We start from the raw sequence: 27,238 nt of genomic DNA on the forward strand, positions 1-27,238 counted from the left end.
TATGGGTCCCTTCCAAGCGGAGATACTCCACGATTCTTCCGCGGGTGCCACGGCGGGGCTGGTGCCGGGGCAGGAGGCCGAGGAAGGCGGCGGCCTCGCACCGGGAGCGGCACCGCCTCCCTCAGCCCGCGCAGGGCCCGCCTGCCTGCCCGCCGCCCTCGATGGTTCGCTCCCGCCGGGCGCATGCGTCGCGCCGGCCGGCTCCACATCGGCGGAAGGGCAAGCGGAGCCCGGTGGGGCGATGGCCGGCGCGGGCAGGGAGGAGCTGGGTGAGGCGACCCGAGCCGTGCTGCCCGGCGGCGGCGGGATGGCGGCTGGCTGCGGGGCGGGGAGGAGGGGTCTTGAGCGTCGGGACCGGCCGGCCGGCCCCTACCCCCCCTCCGCTTCGGGAGAGATGGTTCGGCCCACCGGGGATGCGCTGCGGCGCTTGGCGCACCGAGGCGGGCGGGATGAACCATACCACCTGGAGTGGGGGTGGGCGCTGCGCTGCGGTGTCTCCGCCTCGCCGGGGCCGCGGAGGCGGCGGCGGGGGCTGAGTGGCCGGGGCCGGATCGGCGGCACCGGGGCCGGGCGGGCTGAGGGCAGCGCAGCCGGGGCTCTGCGGGGTGTGAGGGGCCGCTCCCCCGGGGCGTCAGTCGCACCTGACTGGCGCTCGGTTTCTTGGTGGAGGAAGTCACGGCCTCCGTAGAAGTTCATGGAAATACGTTCTCTTTGCATCGGTGATGCATTTATCTGCCCTGGAAGATGCTGGGTTGCGGTTTCCCGGGGCATATGTGTATTTATATGTTAGCGGTATTGTATTTATTGCATTTACAGTATATTAGTCTTATCACCTTTAAATCTAATTGATGGAGGACACCTGGATGTTCATCTCTTAGTTTTTCTGCCCAAGGGTGGACAAGTTAGCACGTAGTAGTTTTAGTTATAAAGTATAGTTGTGGCTGGGCTGGACACATGGAAAATCTCATTTCAGAGCTGTGTGTTCAGAATCACAGAATGGGTCAGGTTGGAAGGGACCGCATTGGGTTCATGTGGTCCGACCTCCCTGCTCAGGCAGGGCTATTCTACAGCTCATGGCCCAGGATTGCATCCAAATGGTTTTTGAGTATCTCCAGAGAGGAACAATTCCCAGCCTCTCTGGGTTACCTGCTCCAGTGCACAGTCTCCCACGCTATAAAGAAGTTCTTCCTCCTGTTCAGAGGCATCTTCCTGTGCATCAGTTTCTGCCCATTGCCTCGTGCCCTAGTAGTTGGCAGCACTGAGTAGAGCCTGGCTCCATCCTCCTGGCACCCCTCTTTAAATACTTCTATATATTGGTGAGGTCTCCTCTAAGCTGCTGCTTCTTGAGGCTGAACAAGCCCAGTCCTCTCAGCCTTTCTTCATAAGAGAGATGCTTCCGTCCCCCAGTCATCCTAGTTCCCTTTTCTGGGAATCTGAGAATTACAGTACCACTGTAGTTTGCAGATTTTGTCCAATCCAGTGGCAATAATAGAACCTGGAAGACATCCTTCAAATTTTGTTGTCCCCAAGGCTGATCCATGTTGCATTGAGAGATTTGTCACTTTGGAGGAAAGGTTGCTGAAAGAAATTTTAGGGCTTTTTTCTTTTTTTCCCCTAGAAGTTCACTCATTGGACAGTTTTTCCTGCCAGAACCCCTAGAAACCCCCTGGATTTTCTATGGTATTAACTGTTTATAAATGCAGTTCCACACCTGATAAGAATTCCAAAATCTTTTGCATGGTTCAGTGCTATTGAATACTTAATAAAACTGAAGTCTTGCCAATGCGTTGTCACTTAAGAGCGTGTTAATTGTAGAAATGTGTGGCTTGGTCTAGACAGGATAGTGGATTACTTGAGACTAGTGTCTGTCCAAATAAATGATCCATTGTGGGTTGGGGTAAAATTGCTCCTCTGTAAGTGTGCAATAGCTATGCAGACCTGTGTGCACTCTGGTTTAATAACTGCAAGTGTGCCCATTTTATGAGCCTTCTGGATCCGGCAGTTACGACGCAAAAGCAAACACTTCCTCCTGCTTATTGTGAGGCGTTATTGACTTTCAACATTTGCTTAGAAATAACCATTCTCAACATTAATACAGTCTACCACAAAGCTGAATAAATCTACTTTATTAAGTTACAGTCTGTAATGGAGAGAAATAAATGATCTGGGATTTATTTTCCAAAGAGATTAAAAGGGATGCAAATAACTGCACGAAGCATAGCTTGGAGTTCTTGACAAACACAACAAAAGCTTATGCTCACTTTTACTATTTTGGAAAATGTAAATATTAGTATTTAATAGTAATTTTTAAACCAGATGAGATTTTCCTTTTCAATTTTCTAATGGAATAATATATTTTATTTTGAGCATTTTGTTTGTTTGTTTTTATACCTCTTATATTCAACAGCAGTAGCTGTAGTGGAAAATAAAAAGGGAGCTGGCTTGTCTGTGGTTTAATGGGATTATCTGTTACTTCCCCCTCGAGCTAGGAGAATTTTCCAAGGTTTATCCATTTGGACCAGCATGCCCCTAGCAGTACCATTCATAGTCACTTTGTCTTGCTCTGTAATTTCTTTGGAGGTGGTGGAAGCATGTGACTTAGCCGATCATGTGTGCTTTGTGGACAAAGCTGTACTGTACAGCGAGATGTCTTCTGGAGACTGGCTGGGAGGGTTATTTGTAGGCTAAGGCACCTAAATACCTAAACGGCTATTTCCTTCTGTGGTTGAGGGAGTAACTGAGCATTACTTTGAAAATAGTTAGTCACAATGTTTTCTTTGTAATTAAACTTATCTTGAGCGCCCTGCTTGTGAATGCTGAATTGAAAAGCCTCTCCGCAAGAGAGGTAATACACGGATCATCTGGCAACTGAATGTAGTTGTTGGGAACACTGAGCCTCTCCTGTTGTCACAGGTGTGACTGCTGCCAGATATAAATGTTTCTTCTGTGTTAACACTGCAGTGAAGACTCCTTGAACGTGTCTGCTTGTTCATAATTCAGTCACTAACTTTGTCTCATAAGAGCACTCAGCCCTGGTTGGTGACAGAAACTCTGGGTATGCCCCCAGGATCGTGAATATGCCTTTTCATAGCCTGTGGGAAAATATTAGCATAAACCTGCATTTTAGATGATGTGGTGCTGATTTTCTCTTTTATGGAGCATGCTGGCCCAGTCAAAACAGCTGCTTACTAAATTGAATCTTTATCCCAATTACAGAGGCACTAGGTCACCCTGTGTTTATTAAACACAGTTCACAGTTTGTGAATCTTGGGCAGTGTTTCTGGCCCTGTGGGCATGTTCTTCTGTAGAAGCTGACTGAGCAGTGAAGTATGTGCAAGGCCTCCTCTGCCTACTGCTTTTTGCTGAGCACTTAATATACGTGTGAAGTGTTGCTCCAGAAAGACCTGTGTGTTCCTCTCCCATAAATGAGTAAAACCAGCTGATGCAAACAATGTTGTGCTATATCCTGTCCCCCAAATCTTTATATGCTTGTCTGTCAAATCCAGTTCATTCCACTTGCTGACACTGACTTCAAAAACCTGAAGGGAAAAAAAATCCAAGCAAATGAAAACCAGACCATATTGCTAAATTGGATTTGGAAAAGGGGTTTTAGACATGAATTTGTCTGGGGCGTGACCTTGTCCAAAGGAACATTAGAGGATAGTACTTGGCTTTTATTTTTAATATCTCCTTTAGCTTGCTATGCCTGCCTGGCAAGCTGCTTCATTCTTTTGTCACGTTTCTTCCATAAAATGAAAATGATGGAGATCAGGTTTATCTCCTGTGCTGCTGAGTGGTTCAGTTAGATTTGGAAGTGTTAATTGCCTGAGCAATGTAGAAAAATTAACTGCAGTTCTTGGTGAAAATTAATTTATTTGGTGAACTTTTGAACTAGAGGATTTCTTCAGTGTGCTTGAAAAGCTTGAGAATTAAGTAAATTTAGTGACAGCCAAAGGTTTCCTTGGAAGTATGTCCATAAGTGTTGGCAAGATGCTGGCAAATCCTAGGGGATAGAAAAGTACACGTGAAGACATAATATTGGGAATAGTAGTTGTAACAATATTAACACTATGGATTTAATCTCTCTGTGTTACTGGGGGCTGATTAATGATTGAAATTTGGGTCTTTGAGGACACGGTATTGGCATTTATGCATGATTATAGTGTGATGTGTAGCTGTAATGAATCAGAGATTTATCTCTCCAGTGGCTTAAGGAATTAGTTTCAACATTGCAGTGATGATGCTGGGAGAAGATGAAATGCACTTTGTGTTGCCTTGCTTGATAGTAGCAGTACGTACAGAGCTTTTTGGCACCCTGCTTGCATGGGTGTTCACAGAAGAAAGCAGAAAAAATGTCAGTTTAATTAACTGTTAAAGACAATCAGAAGACAGCATTTGATCTGAAAAGATTTTTGTGGTGGAACAAGGAAAAAAATTCATATTGGGTGATGGAAGGACAGGGTAGAAAATTGGCTGGTACTTTGTCTAAGTGAAAACAAAAGGGTGTGCAGAAATGAATTTCCTTATTTTTAGTTGTGCTGAATTATGATAATGCAAAATTTTCAGTGAGTTTCATGGCTGAGCACTGGGTAGGATTATTCATAGTGTGTTTGGGTGCAGCCAGGACAGTTTGGTGGAGTATGGATCTAATGTTGGCTGAGGTGTGTTCTGTACCACGTGCTTTGTGACAGCAGCGAGACAACTTCATCTCCGATTCAGGTATGACATGCATATGCTGTTCTTGTGCTGCAGTTTGAGATTGTATTTAAATTGCACATATTGGACCTTTGTAGGAAGGAATCAAAGTAAATGTGGGGGTATTCAGTGCCAGTTTTCTGGCAATGACTGTGGATGATCCAGAACAATTAATTTCAAGCTAGATCTAAGTATGGAAAGCTCAAGCTTTTTTGTCTCATGTGCTTTAGACTAAAAGTTTGGACCCATTAAACGTGGATGTTACACAAGCATGGATGTCACTGTGGGTATGGACTGTGGGACACAGCTGCACTATTCCAACAGTAGAGATCTATTATCAAATGAAAACCCGTGCTTAGAAAGTCGCATGATCCAAACCTCCTGTTAGTGTCTCAGTACCATTACTGTTAATGGGTTCACATTTTTAGGCCAAAACTGTACAGCAGTCATGGGATGAAGGAGGAATGATGAGGAAAAGAAGCAATTCAAAGGCATTTATATGGCTAGGATAAACACCAAATAGCATTCTTGGAATGTTTTATATAATGCAGTATTTCAGAGGAACCCGTAGTAAGTCATAACCTGTATAGTTATGGCAATGTGAGTTGATGATGTTGCTGTAGCCTGTGTTTTAAAACTTCTAATGGAATTTATTCTCAAATGCATTGTTACATTAGAATAGGAGCAACGAATTCCCAGCCTTAGTGCGCATTTAAAAATGGTTACTCTTGGGTCTAATTTAAACCATTTCTGAAAAAGTGGGTAAATGGGGCAGTGGGACAGTGATAACAATAACCCTAAGATGACTAGATGGCTTTAAGCATGGGGACATTACTTTTCAGAAGAAAAATAGCTTGTGTTAGGAAAAATTTAATTACTTGAAAGATGAGGGGAATGCTTGAGTATATCTAAATCTATTCTTAAAGGACTACCTTTGTGATCAGAAGATAGGTCAGGAAGTTGGGAGACAAAGTAAAATGGGATGTCTAAATAAAGTTCAGAGTCTTCTGTGTGTCATCTGGCTGCATGGTAAACAGTGTAGATGTATGTATATGCCAAACGTTCCAGTCTCAGGTTGCAGTGAAAGAAGAAAATTTTACTTTTCTGCCTTGACTGAGCAGTTGCTGATACTCACCAAAGCTGTTGGTCCCATGGGTCATGCTGGTCCTCTGCTAGTGCTAAATAAGAGCCTTACTTGCTGTGTGTCGTCGTCATTTTTGTTTAATATTATGAAGAGTATCCTACAAAATGTGATGAAGACAAAGCTGGGAAATTAATTTAAGCATTATTTCTTTTATATGTTGTCGAATTTCATGTGATCACAGACTTGCATGCTTCTAGTTTGGCTTGTTCCTTCAGATTGTTAGTTAAGAATCAATACCTTAAAGAATGAAAATCAGCCTAATCAATTGCTCGCTGGGTGAAATTTCCTGCTCCCTCTGATCCCCGAGGAGGCACTTTTACTCCAGAACTAAAGTATGCAGGTCTTTGTGAGCATCAAATGTGCCCAGCAGGGACTCAGAGCTGAGGGGGAGGATGGTTGTGGCATCCTCGAGAACTAGTCAGCACAATGCTGTGGAAGCAGAGGGAGGGGACTTGGGTGATCCTTCTTTTGATCAATTCCTAGACTATGTGCCATGTACAGAAATGTGATGAAATCCACCCTGACTTGTATAATTAGCATATCACTGAGTATAAATTTGCTTTACAGTGTACTTTCTGGTTGAGGCTCTGACCTCTAATTTTTGCTCTTGACTGGGCATCTTTGCTTCTGTCAAGTGCTTTTGTTACGGGTTTTAAACTTTTCAGACATGAAATTTTGACAACCCTTTGGTGTTTTCAGAAGAGTTTGAGCTATGTGATTTAATGTTAAGGACTTGGATAAACTGCTTTCTGCTTTGTGGGATTTTTACAGTTGTTCTACAGCTTTTCTTTAGGAGTTGTTTAGCATTAACTTCAGTGCTCTGCTGGTGGGTTAAACATCTCCAAGACTTCAAAACACCTTAATGATTTGTTTAATGTCTGTGGTGGGCTGACCCTGGCTGGATTCTGAGTTTCCACAAAAGCTACTCTACGACTCCTCTCCTTAGCTGGAGAAAATAGAACAAAATGCTTATGTATGGATTGAGAAAAGGACAGGGAGAGATCACTCGCCAATTACAGTCATGGACAAAACAGACTCGGATAAATTAGTTGAATTTCTTATTAGTCAAATAAGAGCAAGGTAATGAGAAATAAAAATAAATCTTAAAAAACCTTCTACCCATCTCTCCATTCTTCCCAGGTTCAACTTCACTCGCAATTTCTGTAGTTCCTCCCCTCCAGTGGTGCAGGGAGATGGGGCATGGGGACTGTGGTCAGTTCACCACATTGTTTCTTCTGCTTCTTTCTCCTCAGTGGGAGAACTCCTCACACTCTTTCTATGTTCCTCTCCCATGGGAGAAAGTCTTTTGGAAACTGCTCCAGTGTGGGTTTCTATGGGGTTGCAAACCTGCCAGCGAACCTGCTCCAAACTTAGGCTCTTCTCTCCATGGGGTCACCGGTCCTCTGCCAGGAAGTCTGCTCCAGTGTGGGCTTCCTTTGAGGTCACAGCCTTCTTTGGACACCCATCTGCTCCACTGTGGGGTCCTGCAGGAGCTGCAGGTGGATCTCTGTTCCATTGTAGACTTCCCTGGGCTGCAGGGGCTCAGCTGCCTCACCATGGGCTGCACCAGGGGCTGCAGGGGGATTTCAGCTCCAGCGCCTGGAGCACCTCCTGCCCCTCCTTCTGTGCTGACCTTGGTGTCTGCAGGGATGCTCCTCTCACATATTCTCAGTCCACTCTCCAGCTGTAGCTGCTTGGCAGTTTTTTTCCCTCTTCTCAACTATGTTATTGAAGAGGTGCTGCCACCATTGCTGATGGGCTTCGACTTGTCCCACAGCCGATTTGTCCTGGAAGCAGCTGGCATTGCCTCTGTTAACTTGGGGGATGCTTCCTGCAGCTTCTCACTGAAGCTACTCCTGGTAGCCCTGTTACTACCAAAACCCTGACACAAAATGGCTGCTTTGTAGTGTAAATGCAGTGTGGTTTGTTTGTGTGTTTGCTTGTTTTAGTACAAAATGTTAACATTACAGGGATTTCTCTCTTTTTTTTTTTTTTGTGAAAGTTATGGAACTTGAGACATTCAACATATTTTATGAATGGGTACTGTGGTAGGCAAGTGTAGGGTAAATAATCTTTTTGCTCTTGGCAGGATTTGCTTTGCTTAACTGTAGTAATTTAAAATGCTTATAATTTCCTCAACATTAAACTGGCATAAGATGTTAGTTTTGCCTGAAAGGCAATTTTGTTCACTACTGACTGCTTGCTGTTACTTAGTGCTGTTACTTAGCTGGAATTTTATACCAGTTTAAAAGGTTCAGGAAATTGCAGCTTTCAAAGCATGCAACCTGATTCCTGTATTTTGGTTCTTTCTTCAATGAATGGAGATCCTTTCTGTGGTATCTGTCTTGCCTGTCTGAAGGCAGACTTAGTGTTTAATTCTGAAGTAGCTCGCAGTGTTTAAGATGAATCTCACCCTTTTGTAATGATGGATGACTTTTCTGTTATGCTTTATGTTGCATTAGCTTGCAAAGTGATTTAAACCAGTGACATTTTCATGATAGAAATTTACTTTTCTTAATGAAAAGCTATAGTGTTTGGCCATAGTACTACTACTACTACTACTACTAATAATAATAATAGTAGTAGTAGTGAGATGGTATGCCACTTTAAAGAGAGAGTCTATCCTGTGCAAACTTGTGCTCTATATATATCTGCTTCAATCTTCTTTGTATTTAGGAATATGTTAAAACCTCATTGTATGGAAAGTTTGAATCATGTCTTACTTCTGAACTGTAAACTTGTTTCTAATGCTGATGTAGTGTTGCCTCTGTTGTACAGGCATGGAAGTAATGAAGCCTCTAATTGATGAAGAAGACTCAGAGGGCATCTCAGATGAAGAGCATGAAAATACTTTCCTGCCAGTTAAGGCGCACTACCAGCTTGATAATGAAGAAGGCATTACGTATGTGTTAATCTTAAGCATCAGCTTGTTCCAATTTCTTGCCTCTGTCTTGTTTCTTATGAGCAGTTTTCTAAACTCTGAAAGAGTCATCTTGGACCTGCAGAATAGTTTTGTGGTTATACATAAGGACTTTGCATAATTCTCCCAAAAAACAGCCCATTTTGAGTGGGTTCTCACTTCTTTTGAAGCTAACAATGTACTGGCGGTAAAATATTTCAAGGTTCCTATTTGTAAAGTGATTAGAACTATGAAATGGCTGAGAAATTAATGTCTCAAAAGCTGGAGTGAAGAACTGAAGATCAGACTTGTGTGTTCTATTTGAGGGTGCTCACCCATCATGTAAGGATGAATAAAACCATTTTGGAATGTGTTGCACCTCCTTTAAAATAGCTGGACCACTGTAAATTTTAAGTTGAAACTTGAAATTCATAATTTTATTATAGAGAAAGGGTGAGGTTCTGTTTTTGTCTTCTACCCCATCCATGTGTACTTCTAATGGGACATTTTATCCTCAGGTTTATACAAACACTGACTCACCTCCTCAAGGGAAACATCGGAACTGGGCTTCTCGGTCTTCCGCTTGCAATAAAAAACGCTGGCATTGTGGTAAGAATTCTTTTTTCATAGACTAGAAAATCATCTAGAAAGATTTACAGATATATGTCCTGAAAAACGAAAATCTCAGTGCTTATTTATCACTGCCATATTGATAGGGTTGTGTAGTTTTTTCTTTTTAATTTGGGGAAATTAATAATGAAGATTAAGATCTTATTGTTTTAAAGAAAGTTACTACTTCACCCTGAAGACTTCATTGCATGAGCTGCACTTTTGCTTAGCCAAAGTATTTTCCTGGTCCAAACAAAAAGTTTGGCAGAAAAAAAAGAAATATTTTGATTTACTCAGACTCCTGTGATGTCCCATGGGAATTGTTTCTATGTCTTATCTTTGTACAGACTTCTCTAGAGACAGATTGCATGTTTTAGGCTGAAGCGTCAGCTTGTTAAATCAATCAAGTGTGTCTGCAGAAATAGGATATAGCCCAGGTTGTTTATACCTGGTAATAAACAATGCATTTCCTAGGGCAGGGTTAAATTAATCAAATGAAATTTTCACCTTATGACTAAATAAACCTGTAATTCCATAGTACAGGTTGTTCAGTTTGAGAGTGAAAGTTACATGTGTGTAAGGCAAGTTCCTTCTGTGAAGACTTGTGGTTAAGCTTCTATTCTGAAGCAAATGATTTAATTTCATAGTTGTCTGGAGCTTGTAACTTTTACTGTCATTGCCATTCAAGTGGCTCAAACTACTGAATTGTGGAGTCTGTGCAGTCTTCTTTCTTGAAAAACTTTTTTGGCAAGTGAAACAGTTAGAGGAGTGAAGTACTCATTTGGTACTTATGGCTTGATCACCTGAATAGCCTTGTCTTAAGTAGTGAACTGAAAATAAGGGATGACATGAAACATCAACAGCAGCAACCTGCTGAGGGTGAAAATTTTTTAATTATTACTTTGTTTGCTACAATGTGAATTTTTTTCATGTAAATTTTTTTCCCCAGCATACTTCCATGAAAATTCCTGTATTTACTGTGTCATCCTTTTTTTTTTTTTTCCATACCAGGTTGGACCAATCAGCCTTGTGTTTATAGGAGTTATATCTGTTCACTGTATGCACATCTTGGTACGTTGCAGCCACTCTCTATGTCAGAGGTAAATGTGGAACTACTCATTCAGTTGCTGAGTTTAAAGTAATTTTTTTCAATTCCTCTTTTCTTTTTGTGATTTTTGGTCTACAAAGTACTCTGGTGCTCTAGCAGTTTCTCCTGTCAGTTTAGAATCTTCTCAAATTCTTAGTGTGCACCTAGTAATGATAGTTATGCTTTGTGCAACACATTGAAAAAATGTATTTGTTCTCTACTCATACGCAAAATGAGGTAGGTTTAACTTGTTTTTCCCAGGACCTTCTTCCCTGCTGGCAAATAATCAGGTTTTTCTCTTGGCAGTTTTAATTGCTTAAGTCCTTCTTTATATTCATAGAGCTTCTAAGTCTTCATAGCTTTGAAAAATGTAAATAATCCATGAATACCCAGTTTATAAGTACTTTATAGGAGTAAAAGATAAACTAAAAAATACTGTTAATGTCTTCCATGATTATATGTGAGCTCTGTCTCTGAATTCTGGCAACTTGATTCTTTAAATTTGTAGTGCTGAAGGAATGTGTTAAAATGGTGCTATTGAGCAGATAAATATTCCTCCAAGTGACACATGCAGTACTGTGGGCAAGCAGTTACTCAGGTTTGACTGACAGAGAATTTTGATAAATAGTGATTTTCATTAAACATTTTTATCGCACTGTCAAGTGTTAAAGAGAAGCAGTGGGAGGGTCTCATGTTGCAGACTGCAATGAACTTTTGAACTGAGTAGAATCACAAAGCTATTAATGTTCCTGTAGCTGGAAAATCTGTTTTACCAGATTAATATGATATTGTACTGTGAATGGTCCCTGTCATTCCTGAATTTTTCCTGTGTAGTTTTGAATGGTCTTTAAAATTGATGACTGAAATAATATAATTGAATCAATTGTGATTAACTGCTTGTGCATCAAGAGTTGAATTCTGTTTAAGTTCTTTGTAACTTTTAGATTTGAGATTAATTTCTTAAGGTCATATAATAAGAATATGATTTTGGAGTAGTTTATCAAAAAAACCCCGTGTTTTGTAAGAAACTCATTTAATACTGTTGAACTGGGGGAAGCAGCACTGTGTTTTACATGCTTGCAGAGTGCTAAGTAGCCCTTCCTGGGGTAAAGAAAGCCAAAACATACCTCTGAAATTCAGCAGCAGTGTTGCCACAGGTGACAGCCTGGTATAATCATGGAAGACCAACAGTATTTTCAAAGTAGGCTTCTGGGTCATCATAGTTTCTGGTAACTCTGTTTTTATTTCACTTTTTGATTTCAGGATGAAGAAGTCCTCCCTGGGATATAGTGAGACAGTCAGCTGTGCAATGGAAGTGGGGCCCCTGACTGCTCTTCAGAAACGAGCTTCTTGGGGCCGGTAAGTTTGAACTAGAACTTAATTGAGTGAAATAATTTTTAGAAGTTAATGGCTACACTTGGAATGATTAGGAGATTTCTATTTTACTTAGTTTTACCTTCCTTAAAAATGCTCTTATGCAGTGTTATTTGTTAGTTCCTCCTGCCAACTGTTAACGGTGAGATGGGAGGATGTCTGACTTTATTAGGTATATCAATTTTCAGTTCCACAAGAGCTCTGAAGAAAATGAATACTGTTTAGTAATATAGGAAGAGTTGTGTTATAACCAGAAATGCATTCTGTGTTGTCTAATGCAGTAAAGTAGTTTAAGTTTTCCATTTCTTTTCCCAACATTTATCTGCATTGCAGGTTGACACTGCAGATGTTAATTACTTTAATGTATGTATTCTGAGAAGTAGCAAAACAATTCTTTGGTTCCTGTTTAAATACAACTACAAATAATGGAGAAATATTTACTGGTTTTGCAATAATGACATGAAGATATAAATAGCTTGTTGTGTCTGTTAAATATTTTATCCCTCTTTTACAAAAAAAACACATTATTTTTTCTTTGCCATCTGTTGCTGTGTGTAGAGCTTATTGGTATGACTGCACAGTAGTGAAATTGTGAATCTGAAACAAACACGTTGTTCAGTGTTAATTTAAAATGGTTTTTTACCTCACTCGTTACTTTCGAGGATGCAGCATCTTGCTAGTGAGCTGGTGTTTTAAGATATGTTGTGATGACTTCATAGGTATGAAGTAGAGCTTCATTAGAGGGAGAATTGGTTTGTTCTGATCTGTAATGATATATAATTCTGATAGATTTTTTAATATTCTGATATATAATTTTCTGTTGCACCAAAGAGTTACAAGCCTCAAATGGTCAATGGGGTCTCCAGAGACTTGTGCTGCAGCAAATCAATTCTTTGGGGCAGGTCTCTGCTCTGTGCTTGACTCTAGCAGAGTTTCATTGCAGTCTATCTTCAGGCCACCATTGTGTATCACTTTTTTCAAGAACAGTCTGAGCCACAGTGTTCTTTCAATGATCACCACCCTGTTTTACAGAGGAGGAACCTGCACTGCACTGCTTGTGAGATTAATGTGGCATTTGAGTCTAGCATTTTGACTACTCTAAAAAGGAGAAGTAATTGCATGTTAGGTAGCAATGGGATAAATGATTGGATCTTAAGTATAATGTGTGTTTGTTTTTTCTTCCTCAGGTATATTGTGGACTTTTTCCTAGTGATAACACAGCTGGGATTTTGTGGCGTTTATGTTGTGTTCTTGGCAGAAAATGTGAAACAAGTGAGTAATGCTGCCTTATGAAAGCAGTTATGGGTTTAGATTCATTTTCCCTCACTTTTATTTCCTATAAAGCTTTTGGTTGAAAGGGGCAGTGGGCAAGGTGAACTAAATTCAGCTCTTGTGAAAGTGTATATTTCCTTCTGACTTGTTTGTTGAGTTTAAAAATTAATTGTGGAAATGATGGAAAATAAGGCCTAAAATGGTGTAGGAGGCAGTTGTCCCAGAATATTTTTTTTTGCTAGACTTTCTGCTGACTTCCTTTTTTTCGTTCCAAACTCCTGGGCATATTTTATCCTTTTCAGATAACTGGAAATTTTTTTTCGGTTCTTGTTTAGTCCCTTCTATTCACAGAATCCACTGTATCTAAATGAATCCTGATTTTTGTTCCAAAAAATGCCTGACATTGACATTTCTACAGCTTCCTCAGTAGTCAGTTCCAATGCTTTCTTTATCTGTTAGACAGCTGCTTCTTTATAGAAGCTTCAGATTTCTTACTGATATTGTAAGTTCTTTTTTTCATGTTCTAGCTATAAGTAATTTATTCTTTTCTATTTGTGGACACCTTTTATATTTTTGAATATTTTTATCCTGTCTCCCCTCTATCTAATAGAGGGGAGACATGATATAATCTTAAAATTGTTTTTGCTCTTTTGTGAATGCTTTGCATTTGGTCACATCTCTTTCTTTCAAGTTTTATGCCTGAAGTCAACTAAACATTGCAAATGGATGCCCACAACCACAAACACCTTTACACCATACAAGCAACCAACCCCAAACCTTTCAATAAAACCCAACTACCCCTTTTCTTCCCTACTGCCATCCATCACTGACAAAAGCAAACAAAACCATGCCTGGCACATTTGTGACACTGCCTCTGCTTTCATTTACCTTCTTTGTCTCTTGCTCTCCAGTCCTTCCAGGCTCTTTCTCATGGGGGATTCTCTTGATGGGGTCCTGGTGGGTGTTGGTCCTTCCTCAGGGCACACTGGGCAGTTGCAGTCAGCAGTTTGTGTGTCTGCTTATGTGGTCCATGGAGGGTCAGCCAGCACAGGATGGATGCTCAAACACAGGCATGTGGAGCTTGTGGTGCTCTCTCTTTACAGTTCCAGGATGCTACCAATGTGCTCTGCTGTGTTTTCTGCTCAGGGGAATACGGTTAGTCAGTTGTCACAAAGCTTAATGAGTCTGAATCTCACTGGGTCTCTATCCATACAAGCACTTGTGAGGCAGCACCTCGAGTTCTGTGTCCAGGTCTGGGCCCCTCACTTGAAGAAAGGCATTGAGATGCTGGAGTGAGTCCAGGCAAGGGCAGCGAAGCTGGGGCAGAGACTAGAGAGTAAGTCATATGAGGAGTGACTGAGGGAGCTGGGGGTGTTAAACCTGGAGAGAAGGAGGCTCAGGAATAACCTCATCATTCACTGCAACTGCCTAACAGGAGGCTGTAGCCAGGTGGGGGTTGTTGTTTTCTCTCAGGCAGCCAGTGACAGGATGAAAGGACTTAGTATGAAGTTATGCCAGGGAAGGTTCAGGTTGGACATCAGGAAGAATTTCTTCATGGGAAGGTATTTTAAGCATTGGAGCAGGCTATGTGGGGAGGTGGTGAAGTCCTGGAGGTGTTCAAGAAACAACTGGATGAGGCATACAGTGCCATGGCGTAGTTGATAAGGTGATGATTGGTCAAAGGTTGGGCTCAGTGATCTTGGGGGTCTTTTCCAAGCCAAAATTTTCTGTGCCTCTCTGATTCTGTGTATGCTCCCGTGGGTAATGAAGTGAGGAATAAGGTGTATAGTTTGCTGAGCATTAATTGTCCATATGGAGTCTTACTCTACCCATAAGGTAGGCAAGAGGGGTCTTTAGATAGCTTACCCTAATTTAATTAGGAAGAAGGGTGTCCTCTTGGGTAGTTAGCACATAGAAGGTAGTTTGGGTTTTTCATCCTGTTATGGATGAGTATTTATATAGTGTTTAAGAAGTGTTCCAAGTTCTGTGGATGAAGATTTATCTGAATTAGGCAAATTTGTGTATTTGGAAGCTGGGTACTCTGTAATTTGTATGTTGTGAGGGAAAAAAAACAGCCTTTAAAATTATATTCTTACCTTCAGAATCTGTCTCTAAAGCTAAAAATACTATCTGATGTCATTTTGCTGGCCTTCTGAAATGAGATCTTTAATGCATGCCTTGTAATGCAAGTTTAAATTAAAGCTTTTCTTATCAAATACTTACCTGATCAGCTGGTTATTTATATGCTGTGGCCTTTGGCAAAAGATGACACTGAACATTTGCTGACCTTGGCTTTTGTAGATTGGGGGAAAAAAAACCCTAAAATGTTTTTCAGGAAACTTTTTGCTTTCTTGAGGAAACATTGAAAGCTCTTACAGGAAGGCAACTGCTGCAAAAGCAGTAGCTGCAGAGACTTACTGCATGGACCCAATGGATGGGTGGATTAAAGTCATTAGCAATTCAGAAGCTCCACTTCCAAATGCACTTGATTTGGACTGCCCTGTGCTTGATCTTCTGTGAGGGAGAACTCTGGTTTGTTTCTTCCTGGCAACTTTCTATTGCAGAAATCAGTCCCGTAGAGGGCACCAAAGAACAAAAATTGGTGCAGCCTAAATCTCTATTGATTTGGGATAGTGAAAGGATGGGGAAGGGGACCGAGGGAGTGGGGGGCAGGAAGGGGAGAACTGAGATAAAGGAAAAGCATTGTAAAAATATTACTGATAGCACACCTTGACCAATACAGCTGCATTATAATCTGTACTTCGCTGATCATATTTGCATGTTGGTGTGTGCAAATTAAGCCCATTGAAACTGGTGGGAACTTATACTGAGATATTTGTGCATTGCATTAGCATTTCCCAGACACTATGATGCAAGATCCTATTTTCAGTTATATTGAATAGCAAATCAAGCTTTTCCTAAGGAAGAATATTTTCCAGGAGTACCAAAGAACCTTAGACTGGTGACAAAAGTTCTGGTTAACTCTGTCAGGATGTAATAAGAGGCTTATGGGTGAAAGTGTTTCAGACTGGAGAAGAACAGTGAAGCTGGAACAAAAATCTTGAGGGCTGACTGCAGCAAAGCTAGGGAAGGAACACACAGGGATAGAAAAAAGAGCCTGTGCTCAAAAAAACATGGTCTCCTTTCATTCCATAGTTGCTTTGCATTTCCTGCTTGGACAGCAGGAGACCCTGTGTCAAGAGTCCTGACATTTCATAGAGTCATGGAATTGTGAAGGTTGGTTTTGCAAAGATTTTTATCAAGATCAACCAATGCTGCCATGTTCGTCAATAAACCATGTTCCCAATTGCCACATCCACACATTTCTTGAACACTTAAAAGGGTGGTGATTCCAAGACTTTCCTGGGCAATTTCTCCCAATGCCTGACCACCTTTTTTTAGTGAGGGAAACTTTATCAGCTTTCTCATGAATATTTGCTGAGTTCTCTGCAAGAGTATCTTCTTTCATTGTTTGCTGATAAAGCTGAGAAGTTCAGCTCTTTGTGAGCATTTTTAAAGATCTTTAGCACCTTGAAGGTGACCCATCAGTAGCATACTATGTAATGGAATTCTGATTTTTTTTCCCAATTTTTTAGGGAAAAACCTCACAAAACTTTGGGAATTGTGCTTAGTCATAAAACTGGATGTGTTAAAAATGCTGCAAAGTACAGTATTAAGTTTCAGGGAAGTGCCAGAACTAAATGAGCTGTGAAACATTTATTTGGCCTGTTCATGCAAAATTACAGGGTTATAAATAGTCTTTATCTCTCTGATAATATACTGATTTTGTCCCAGATCTGGCCTTGTGTGTTGAACTGGCTGTTGCTCTGAGCTAAGTAAGGAAGAAATTAGGAGGAACCAGTGAGTTCAAGGACTGCTGTTTTGAGTTCACTAGATGTTGAAAAGTCCCTAAAATTGCATGACAGAAAGAGTGTGGTTTGGGATACAGACAAGGAAACAGTGGTCTCAGTTGAAGAGACTAAGGACATGGAATTATTTCTTGCTTCTGAGATAGTTTCTGTAAGAAGGAAGTGTTTCATTGGTTGAACTGAATTTTTTGCAGCCTCTAATTGTGCATTAGTTTTCTGAGTGGAGAAGAAACTTGAAATCTAGATTTGCACAAGGTTTGATCTTCATGTATTCAGCTGAATGCCATGCTTGGGTTGTGTAAATGAGTGAAAAAAACTTTTTCAGACATCACACCAGCATGGTAAATGAATGCTTGAGTAACTGAAGTAACTCCTGATGAAATCTTTTGTCTGGGGACATCACTGTGCTTAGTGACTTCAGTGTTTATGTGCTTCCTTTCTAAAACCATAATGATATTTCCTCATGTGGTTTGGGGAAATGTTTGACACCAGATCACGTTGCTTTGTTCAGGACAAAGACCATTACATGGAGTGGTGGTTGTTCTTGGCTCAGCATGACTGCCATATGCAGTAATGCGCTAGCAGAGAGCAGCAGAGGAGTGAAAGTGATTATTGTCCAGAATAGGAATCTGAGGTAATATTAATCCTAATGTTTAGGAGACTAGGTTAGATAGAAAGTGCATCGTGGTCCATCTTAACACAATCATCAGTAGATTTGCATGGAACTAAACAGCACATGAAAAAGTTTAAAAATCCAAAATTCTTCCCACTGTTTTGTATTTTGGTACTTTTGGAGCAGTTTTAAGTGTTGTCTGATCAATTTTTCAAAGAAAAATTTAGCAAAACATTTTCAAAGTCATGATGATGCCTGAAAAAGTCAGTATAATCTCATCTGCATTACAGTTTTCCTTTGCTACTCTGCTGTCAGATGTCCCGCGGCCATTGTTTCATTTTAAGAGAGAGAGTAGCGATCCTTACTTTGTATAACTTTTGCATTTTACTTTCCAACTCAGCTTTCTTCTGCCTGTCAGTAACTCATGCCTGTTTGTTTAGTTCTCCCACAGGATTAACCCTTGCTGGATCTTATCTGGTGTGCCTCTTCTGAGTTAATGTATAGGATCCCATTTTTGTCACATCTCAAAATCCACCTTTGCAGGATATTTTCTCTGGTCGTGCCTAAGCCTGTAAGTGGTACTGCTCTGACTGGTGGTGTTATAGCTGCTCTCTTGATACAAAGTTGATTTAAAGTTATATATGGCCACAAAAGGGAATAAACTGTGTCCTCCTGTGCATTTTTATCAGTATAACTGTGTCCATGAGTCTGAATTTGTACATTATGAGAAAGCACTAGATGCCACTTTGAATTTATCAAGTTTTTCCATAATGTCTCTGACAATATGCTTGTATCCAAGAAAGGTTGTTATGGGATGGTCAGATAGATGAACAGACAACTAGCTGTGGTGGGGGGGGAATAAAGCTGTTTGTGTCATCCGATTCAGGGGGGAGTGGTTGTGATCAAGAGCCAGCAATGTGCCCTGAAAGCAGCAGCATCCTGGGTTCTATGAACAGAAGAATTGCTGGTAGATGGAGAGAAGTGATTGTCATCCTTTACTACCCATTTGTTTGACCATATCTGCTTAGTTTTGATATCCTCAATACTGGAATGCCATTGACAGACTGAAGTGAGTGTAGGGGAGCCTGCTGAAATAATTGGAGCTGAGGCACTGTGAGGGCTGCAGAAACTGGGCTTTTTCAGCTTGGAGAAGTGGCTTTTGGAGGACTTAGGAGCAGCCAGGACTGCAAAGGGTTTAGAAAATGAAGTCAAGTTCTGTGCTTGGTGAAGTCAAATGAAAGGACAAGAGAAAATTGTAAAAAACCGTACAAGAAGGTGCCATTCTTATCTCCTCCTAAAGACAGCTGTGACTGCAAATCTGGTTAATGCAGAATAGTAATCTGTACTGAGCAGGTTAAGAATTTCATCATTTCATCATTATATTTTTTATTTTTTTCCCTTCCAGCTAGAATGTCTTTGATGCCCTGGCTTCTTTCTTTAAACTGTATTTCAAGGAACGGGACCTGCTACAGGCTCCTGCAAGTCATTATGTTTTTGAGACGCTGTTTGGCCTCCATTTCCTTCTCCAGAGAATTCTGGAGCAGAGAACAATGTAGGGAGAAGGGTTACTATGCTTACAGTATTGTAAAGCAGGTTATAGTGTTGTGATTTATTGCAGGAATATAACTAATTCTGAAAGATGCAAATGGGAGGTGGGAAAGTAGGGCCAGGGAGGCACCGTCTGAGAATTTTAGTCAGCTGTGTTTTGCTGATTGTGCATCAGTATCCATTCTCCTGATGAAGGTTGTGGAGAGTTTGTGTGTAGCTGTAGTATGTTCTTTCTCTGTGCTTTCCTCCATACTCTTGTGAAAGTAAAAGGCAGATAATTATAAAGGCTATTTTGTATGACCACACTTACCTAACACAATGTGGAGATGTGATCTTATCACACCCATCATCAGGGCAGCCGATCACAGTAGGCCAAAATTTGAATATAATTTTATAGAGTATTGTATACTGCATTTTCCAACTATATTAGCCAGTAAACTCCAGTTGAATGAAATTTGTGGTGGTAATAGGGAAAAAAATATTTCTGACTTCAGGCACTTTCTAATGGGGTTTATGTGTACCAAGGGAATGCCTCTGTCTTTAAGAGAAGACTGAACTGTTTGAATGCTTGAAATTATTTGAGTAGAAGCTGGTTTATACTGTGGTGGTGTAAAAATGTATTTTAGAACCTGAACTGTATCTTGCCTGCTAGTTTTTTGTTTGGTTTGGGTTTTTTAAGGAATTAATGTTTTATTTATTTCTTTTCTAATAGCTCATCAGGCTACAGATATTTGTATGAATTGAAGACATGCTGGGCTAAATATTTGTAGGAGCAGAGAGTTTATGTGCTCAAATCACTTTGTGATTCTTAGAAGCTCTTTTACATGTCCTTGCATGCAGAGCAGCTCAGGCTACCTGCAAGTGCATGCAAGCAGGTAAACACACAAGACCTGTTAAAGTGAAAGGCTGGAAGTGCTTGTTCTGCAGTTCTGTTTTAAGTATGGTGGGAAAGCAGGAAGCTTCCACAGAGAGCTTTACTTCATGTGGCATTAGGGAAGTAATTTGGTTAAGTGTTTGACTTACTGCTTGGCAAAGTCAAGTAATTGTAGCTGTGTGAATTCAATTCTAAATGTAATTAGAACTTCTTTGTAGCTTTCTAAAAATGGTATCTTAATGAAAACTACCAGATGCTAAATGTCTTGCAAGTGACACTTCAGATTCTTGCAAGGTAGAAACCATCAGTGTTTCCATAATGACCAGTGATGTTTTCATATAAAGCGAGATTTCTGGCAAACATGCAGTTGCAGCATTGTATCATTTAGCTTTCCTTTTTTAATTGTGGGGGAAAAAAAAAAAAGTACAGTGCTTTTGGTTACAGGAAGAATAGTTTTAAGTTAATTCTCTCTTTCTGAATTTGTGGATTGCTTGAAACAATGGAAATCAAGCAAGTCATATCAGTTATATATCAGTTTAGCATTTTTGTTTGTCTTTGTGCTATAAAGATTTTTTTTTCCACTGTAGGTATGTTTTTGTAGCCATCAAGCCAAAGGCTTTATGCAGTATGAGCAGATTAAGTACAGTCATAGGCTAATTTGTAAGATGGTGAATGCAATGGCAGAGAAGAAAAGGATACCTAAGGGGAACAGCTTGATGAGATCTAAAACAAATTGAACTGTTCTTGTTTTGCAGCAAGCAGAATAACCAGCAGCTCTGGATGTTTTGATTGTGGTGTGCACAGCACAGATGGCTGTGTAAATTTCCACAAAACAAATTTTTGGCAGTTGCAGCCACACTGACTTTTTCCCAAAAGAAGCAGTGAGAGTCATAAACAGTTCCAAACTCAGTCTTCTGATTTGCACTACATGCAGCTATTGTAATGTTATGTACAAAAAAAACCTAATGGGCTTTCACATTGTGTGCTACTTTTAATTTATAGGCATTAATTTGTATTCGTTTATTAGATGCAGGACTCTCAATTCTGTCCAAGCTCATGGTTTTTAAAGTGGAGTTAATGTTCATTAATAAAAAAGTGAAGAGTGAAAAGAATTCATTTGAATTAAAGGAAAGACAGGCATGTTCATATTCTAACATTATTTTGTATGTATGCTGCTGTGATGTGCATGGTGAAGGCATAAGGTTGTTAGGCAATGAACTCAGGTGCAATAGCATTTTATTATCTAACCCACTTACTCTCCCTAGGAAAATTCAAACTCCTAAGATTTAGGCTCAGATCTGTCTGGCTTGCTTCCAGTTTACCAAACTCTCCCTTTCTGGAAGGAGTCTGATCTAAACTGCATGTGTGAATTTCCTCTTTAGTCAGTGTGGGATAATGATGCTCTCAAGGCCTCATTTCACTATTTGCCTTAAGTATGAAACAGTTGTTGGAAGTGTCTTGTCTTCCCCCTGCACTGAGCATATGTACAGGGATCTCAAAGTTCCTGTCACTCACCAGGTGGAGCAGAGAGACAAACTTCCCTGTAGGAGAACAGCAATGTGACCATATACTCACTGCTACCACTGTTTAATATGTTGGTTCTGTTTGTTTGTTTTAATAAAGGTCCATGAAGGATTCTTGGAAAGTAGGATTGCTCCCATGAACATTAGTGCCACTAGCAGCTCCTCTGAGAAAAGGAGTACTGATTTACGAATATACATGCTGTGCTTCCTGCCATTCCTGGTCCTCCTGGTCTTCATTCGTGACCTTAAGAGCCTGTCCTTGCTTTCATTGCTTGCCAATCTGTCCATGGCTGTCAGCCTGGTGATTATTTACCAGTATATTGTTAGAGTGAGTATGAAAAAGTTTATTATCTGTTCTTTTCAGTGTAGCAAGTTATGTTTGATGAATGTGGCAGTTGGTTTCTGAGAGATATATACTGACTGACAATTTCTGAAAGGCAGTGTTATCTCATATTTGAGGCATCTTAATTTAAGATAATGAAAATATGTATTTTGATAAGTGGGAAGTGGAGCATGGGGTGTGAAAGGCAATGAGAGGTATAGACTGGACGAGGAGGCAGGAGAAATTATGAAAAAAAATGGCTAAGAGTAATTAATCATTCTGCAAAACTTTGGCTTGTATTAAAGAGATGTTTTTGTAGCGTTCCTTTTGGTTATGAAGAATATCTGTGCAGTATGAAAGCAGGTCAGAAAGAGCAGTACACTAAGAAGTTCGCAGATGACTTGAGATGTGCACTTTCCCTTCTGTTTTAATTGATGCTCCCTTATACACACCAGTGTGATACTTCAAATGTGAAAATTTCTAGTGACAGTGATAGAACCTAGAAAAAATACATCTGCAAGTTTCTGTGTGGGAAGGTGGCTTTAAATGTGTATAGAGGACTAGGTTTGGGAAGAAAACCAGGGATTGTAGATAGCAACACTGTCAACGTGTACTGAGTTCTCTTTTGTATAACATAATGCATCAATCAAAATTGTAGGAAGAGCTAATGCACTGTTTTGCTTTGTTTTCTTCAGGATCTAGCAGATCCTCGGAAACTGCCACCTGTGGTTGGCTGGAAGAAATACCCACTATTTTTTGGGACTGCAGTATTTGCTTTTGAAGGAATTGGTGTGGTAAGTGCTTTTCACTGACTCTTCAAAATCACTGGTTTTGTGCTGGGGATGCAGGCAGTTTTACTCCTGTTGTTAATTTTTTAGTTTTGTGAAACACTGATCTCCTGTGTTGATATGAAAAGGATTAATTTATCTGGTCAAATCAGGTGAAAGTTGTGGACACATCCCCGTGGCTTGGATGCTTAACCCTGTCCCAAATTGCAAAAATGCCTTTAGTCCCAAATAGTGTCAGGAAAATCCACAAACACCTGAGGTTTATGTCCAAAAAGGAGACAGAGTCCTGCATCTTTATTTAAATAAAGGCAGAGAGTCCTCTGGGGCACACACCTGCGGGGTTTTCTCTCTCGAGGTTTCAGAGGGTGCAGCTCCTTTTATCCCAAACTCTCTGCTGCATGTTGCCCTCTTCCTTTCCCCATTGCTGAGGTTCTTGGAAGGTACAGCCTTCCTGATCTGCCCACCACATATTCCCCTGTTGAACCTACTATTTTACCCCAAAGTTTAGAAGTCCAGGCTTGTGCAGGCCCACTTGGTTGTTTCAGGAGCCAAGCTGTCGGGGCTCTAATGAACCTGCTGTCCAATGTTAGTAGAGACATTAAGACCCATTTCAAAGATGTTAACACCCATACTTTCATCCATCAAATTATTTGCAAAGACATTAGCTTTCCTCTTATTAGTTAACCACTTTTGTTCCATGTGATATATTTTAAAAGGTAGATAAAGAAGCTTCTAGGAATGGTAGATCATAAATTATTGGGGAAATTACTGTATATACTTTATTTGTTATATATTTACATACTTAAGCGAGTGTTATGCTTAAAGTGTATGCTTAAAATGAAAAAACAACCAACCAACCTCTCCTTCTGTCCCCGCCCCATCCCCCCAAAAAACCCTGAACAAACCCAAAGTAAAACAACTCCAAAGCAGCATGCAGTTAATCTAAAATGATTGTCTGTCACTCATATAACACAGAAGACTTTCAAGTCTGTTTTCTTTTTTGGATTTGTAAACTCTGACTTAAACCAGATGATTTCGCCTTGCTGCTGTGTTATCAGTGGCAGAAGAGCTGAATAGGAAAACCCTTTAACTTTTGTTACAGAAGTGTGTTTTCAAACTATTTTCCACTGTTTCTCACTTATAAACTGATTTATTCAGAGGTTTAGCTACCATATATCTGAGTGTATCTGAACTTCTTTCCTTTTGTCATCTGGAATTTTTATTATAGGAAATCAGCTGTTTGTCTGAGATTATTTGATGCCTGCAGGTCTTGGGCAAAAAAAACCTTCCCAGGCTCAGAGAGTCAGACTGGACTACACTAAGCTTGTAACTTTTTGGTTGTATAGTCTGCCTGGGACAGACTCCACTTGCTGTGTGTGTCATGCACAGTAGATCTGGTGCCTGTCCCAGTTTTATCAGGTTTGCCCATGTACTGCATAGCACACAGGTATTTGTAGCCAGGGAATCCCAAGTGAGGGCTCTGTAAGCCTCAGGAAGGTGGTGGAGGCTTATCATTTGGTAGCAGTAGTTTATTGAATTATAGGTAGGGAATTGGTTTATTGGACTTATTTTCTGGCACATTAGATCCCAAATTAGACAGCTCCTTAAATTTTCATCAGTAGTAGCAGCATTGACTTCTGATGTAAACCTCTTAAAGAACTGCCCAGAGCATTTGCTTGTTTGACTCCCTGGTTGTTACTAAGGACATCTTTAAGAACTCCAAATTTTTTTCTTTTATTCAAGTGGTTTATGATGTAGGCTTTATTCTATTTGTACCTTTAAAATATAAAAGTACTACTTTATATTATTAGAGATTCGTGTTATGTATGTATTGCATGTATTTCTGCATAGGCTCTCTCTTTTTTTACTTGGTCATAATTTACTCCCTCTCCAAAGCAGATGGAAAGCATGGTTAAATTTTCACCTTGTTACTAGTGTTTACAAACTAATTAAAAGTTTATGTTTATTATGGATTAGTACAGTTTGTGTGTGTGCTTGCATTACACAAAACCATTAATATAACATGGCTACCTTTACAAACTGAAATGAAAGTGAAAATCTATAGCTTAATGTCTGTTCCTTATATGCCTAATGATATTAAGATGTCTCTGCCACTCAGGGATATTTTGGGCATGCAGAATGTTTTCTGTGCATGCTTATGCTGCATTTGCATGCACTATACAGAGGAACCTGAAGAAAAAATTATTTCATATATTTGAATAATCAGAACTAAGCAAAGTTGTCGAAGCATGAAACAAAAAAATGTTAAGTGAAGCAAAGCAAGACAAGACATTTCCTCTTTACATAATTAGTATTTAATGTAGTTCTTGGTGAATGATTTAATTGATAACTAGTTATTACAGCTGAAGAAGTTACCATCATAAACCTGTTGTGTAGCTAGAGTGTGGTAACTTTGTTACCTCTTGTCTTACTGTCATTCCTATATCCATGTGTTTGAGTTGTTTTGGTAAGGAAAAAAAAAGCTCCATTTAATTAGATTGGCTCCTTAGTCTACTCTGTCTGACTGCAGGCACTTCAAATGGATTTATGTAGTCTTGGTCTTGTTTTTAGAGACTTGATTTTAGGTTCTGTTCTGGAATGTCTTGCAAATATCTAATATTACTGTGAAGCTGTCTGAACATGGCATTATAAACAGAAGTCTTAAGGTCTTAATTCTCAGAAAAGTTGATTTTGATTGCTTAATTTTATGCAATAAGTTGGCATAACAATTATGAGATTTCATTTTTCTTTTTCCTTGAATCTGAATGTGTCTTATGCCAGTTCTCATCTTGAGATCTGCCACATTACTGGGTGTTATGAAAAGGGACAATGAAATTCTGAGGTTTTGGGCTGGTGCAGTCATCTTAAGCAGAACCTGACAAGAGAGGAAAAATGCCCTCAGTGTATTTGTTTGGGTTTTTTTTAATCCCATTGTTCCAAAAAATATATATATATCTTACCTTTTTTTTTTCCTTTTGGTTTAGCACTTGTCATTACTTAAAATATGACTATAGTTCATTAGTAACTAATAAAAATTAGTGACACTAATAAAACAGAGGACCTGTTAACTAAATGGAACATGTTTCAGATAGCTGCAATGATTCAGCAGATTCCTACTAGAATTTTCCTCTTGATCTTGAGAGACCATGTTTGCCTCACAGATGATGAGTGTATGAACATGGGTTTTGGTTAAAATCTATCATTAGCTTGGGACTGATTAGCTGTCATATCATTGTCAGAAAATGAGCAGTATGGATTTTGGAATATTGTTGCTTTGGCTATAGTCGATCCCTAAATAAATTTACTTGAAGAACGTCAGTTTTACTGACTTGAGTCTGTAAAAACTCAAACGTAGACTATTAGTAACTGAAATATAGGATCTCAAAGAAACCAAGGTAGTGCCTATAAAGTAACACTTGGGTGGTACTAAGGGCTAGTTTAAACATTTCATCAGCCAGTATTATAAAGCTATTTTGAGATATATTTCATTAAAATAAAAACAGTTAATATGATGAATTGATGATATTAATGTGATTAATTGAGCTGTTCATATTTGCCTGTGAGATCCATCTAGACTCATACTTGATGGCAGGTTTGAGCAATTTTGGCAATTTGCTAAAGTCTAGGCAAGTTGTTTTTTTGTTGCTACAAGTGCTGTAGCAGGAATAAGGTTAGTGCTATTGAAGAGCTGATTAATGGTAATTCATGCTACTCTCTGAGTGATGCTTGTAACAGGATTAAGAAGTGCTGCAGTCAGTTGCTTGTGCTGTTCATTTAGTTGCTGTCACTTAGAGGTGTCTGTAAAAATGGGGTTACTCCAGACTGGTCCAAGGTTGTTGCTGCAAATGGTGGCTGTCCTGACAGCTGGGTAGGGATCATGACTGTGTGGGAACGGGAGGAGTTGGCAGCAAGGGCACCCAGTGACCCCGGGGTAGCGAACAGCAGCGAGCTCAGTACTGTCAGTCTTGCAGTTACCATTCATAGTGTTGAGAGTTGCTTTGGGATTTCATCACTTGTAAGTTTAGACTTTAACGTAGTCGGGGTGACTTCGTGAAAATCCTACTGACTGGTGACATCAGTTCAGTTTGTGGAGCAGCAGTGGCAACAGAAATGCAGTACTCCTAAGTAGATGCAACCAAATACCATATAAGATATTTGGTTTTGTTTAAGCCTTCAAGTGAACATTTTGGTTCAGGGGCAGAATGTTGATTTCAAAGTGGAGAATATGTATCTTCAGCCCTCAGTGAACCTTTTGAATACAGGACTGTGTACAGGCTGGGAGATTTGGCAGCTGCTGCTTTCCTTCTGTGGTTTGGTTCTCTCTGGCCGTGGGTTCCCTGTGCCAGATGATGCTGCCTGGCAAATCAAGAGGCTGGTGTTCAGGCCATAGAACAGAAGAGAGTACCAATGCTGCTCCTTGAATACAGGAGCTGTGGGTGATGTAGTGTTGTCTTTCACAGAATATGGAACATTATTTTGTAAGAACCATGTTAGAGTCCCTCTTTCGTATTCCAGAGGTGAGTAGGCCTGATTTTAAAACTAATGTGAGATTTTGTTAGTGAATTAAAAGTAACTTCAGACTAAGTTCGTCCAAAATGAAATTAAGAGTCTTGAACGCCCT

The 27,238-nt window shown here is 40.0% G+C and overlaps 1 protein-coding gene across 1 annotated transcript in view; it reads left to right on the forward strand.

The window, feature by feature from the left end:
- The first annotated feature begins 210 nt into the window (after positions 1–210).
- The window catches only part of SLC36A4 (solute carrier family 36 member 4), an 85,216-nt gene continuing 58,188 nt past the window's right edge, over positions 211–27,238 (forward strand). The window contains exons 1-8 of the mRNA XM_084201353.1: positions 211–269; positions 8,618–8,741; positions 9,257–9,347; positions 10,359–10,447; positions 11,698–11,793; positions 12,996–13,080; positions 21,608–21,835; positions 22,525–22,623. Coding sequence (XP_084057479.1) covers positions 242–269; positions 8,618–8,741; positions 9,257–9,347; positions 10,359–10,447; positions 11,698–11,793; positions 12,996–13,080; positions 21,608–21,835; positions 22,525–22,623 — 840 coding nt within the window. The 5' untranslated portion in view covers positions 211–241. The remainder of the gene's footprint in view (positions 270–8,617; positions 8,742–9,256; positions 9,348–10,358; positions 10,448–11,697; positions 11,794–12,995; positions 13,081–21,607; positions 21,836–22,524; positions 22,624–27,238) is intronic.

This window comes from Fringilla coelebs, assembly GCF_963513975.1.
Source record: "Fringilla coelebs genome assembly, chromosome: 2".
Taxonomy (NCBI): domain Eukaryota; kingdom Metazoa; phylum Chordata; class Aves; order Passeriformes; family Fringillidae; genus Fringilla; species Fringilla coelebs.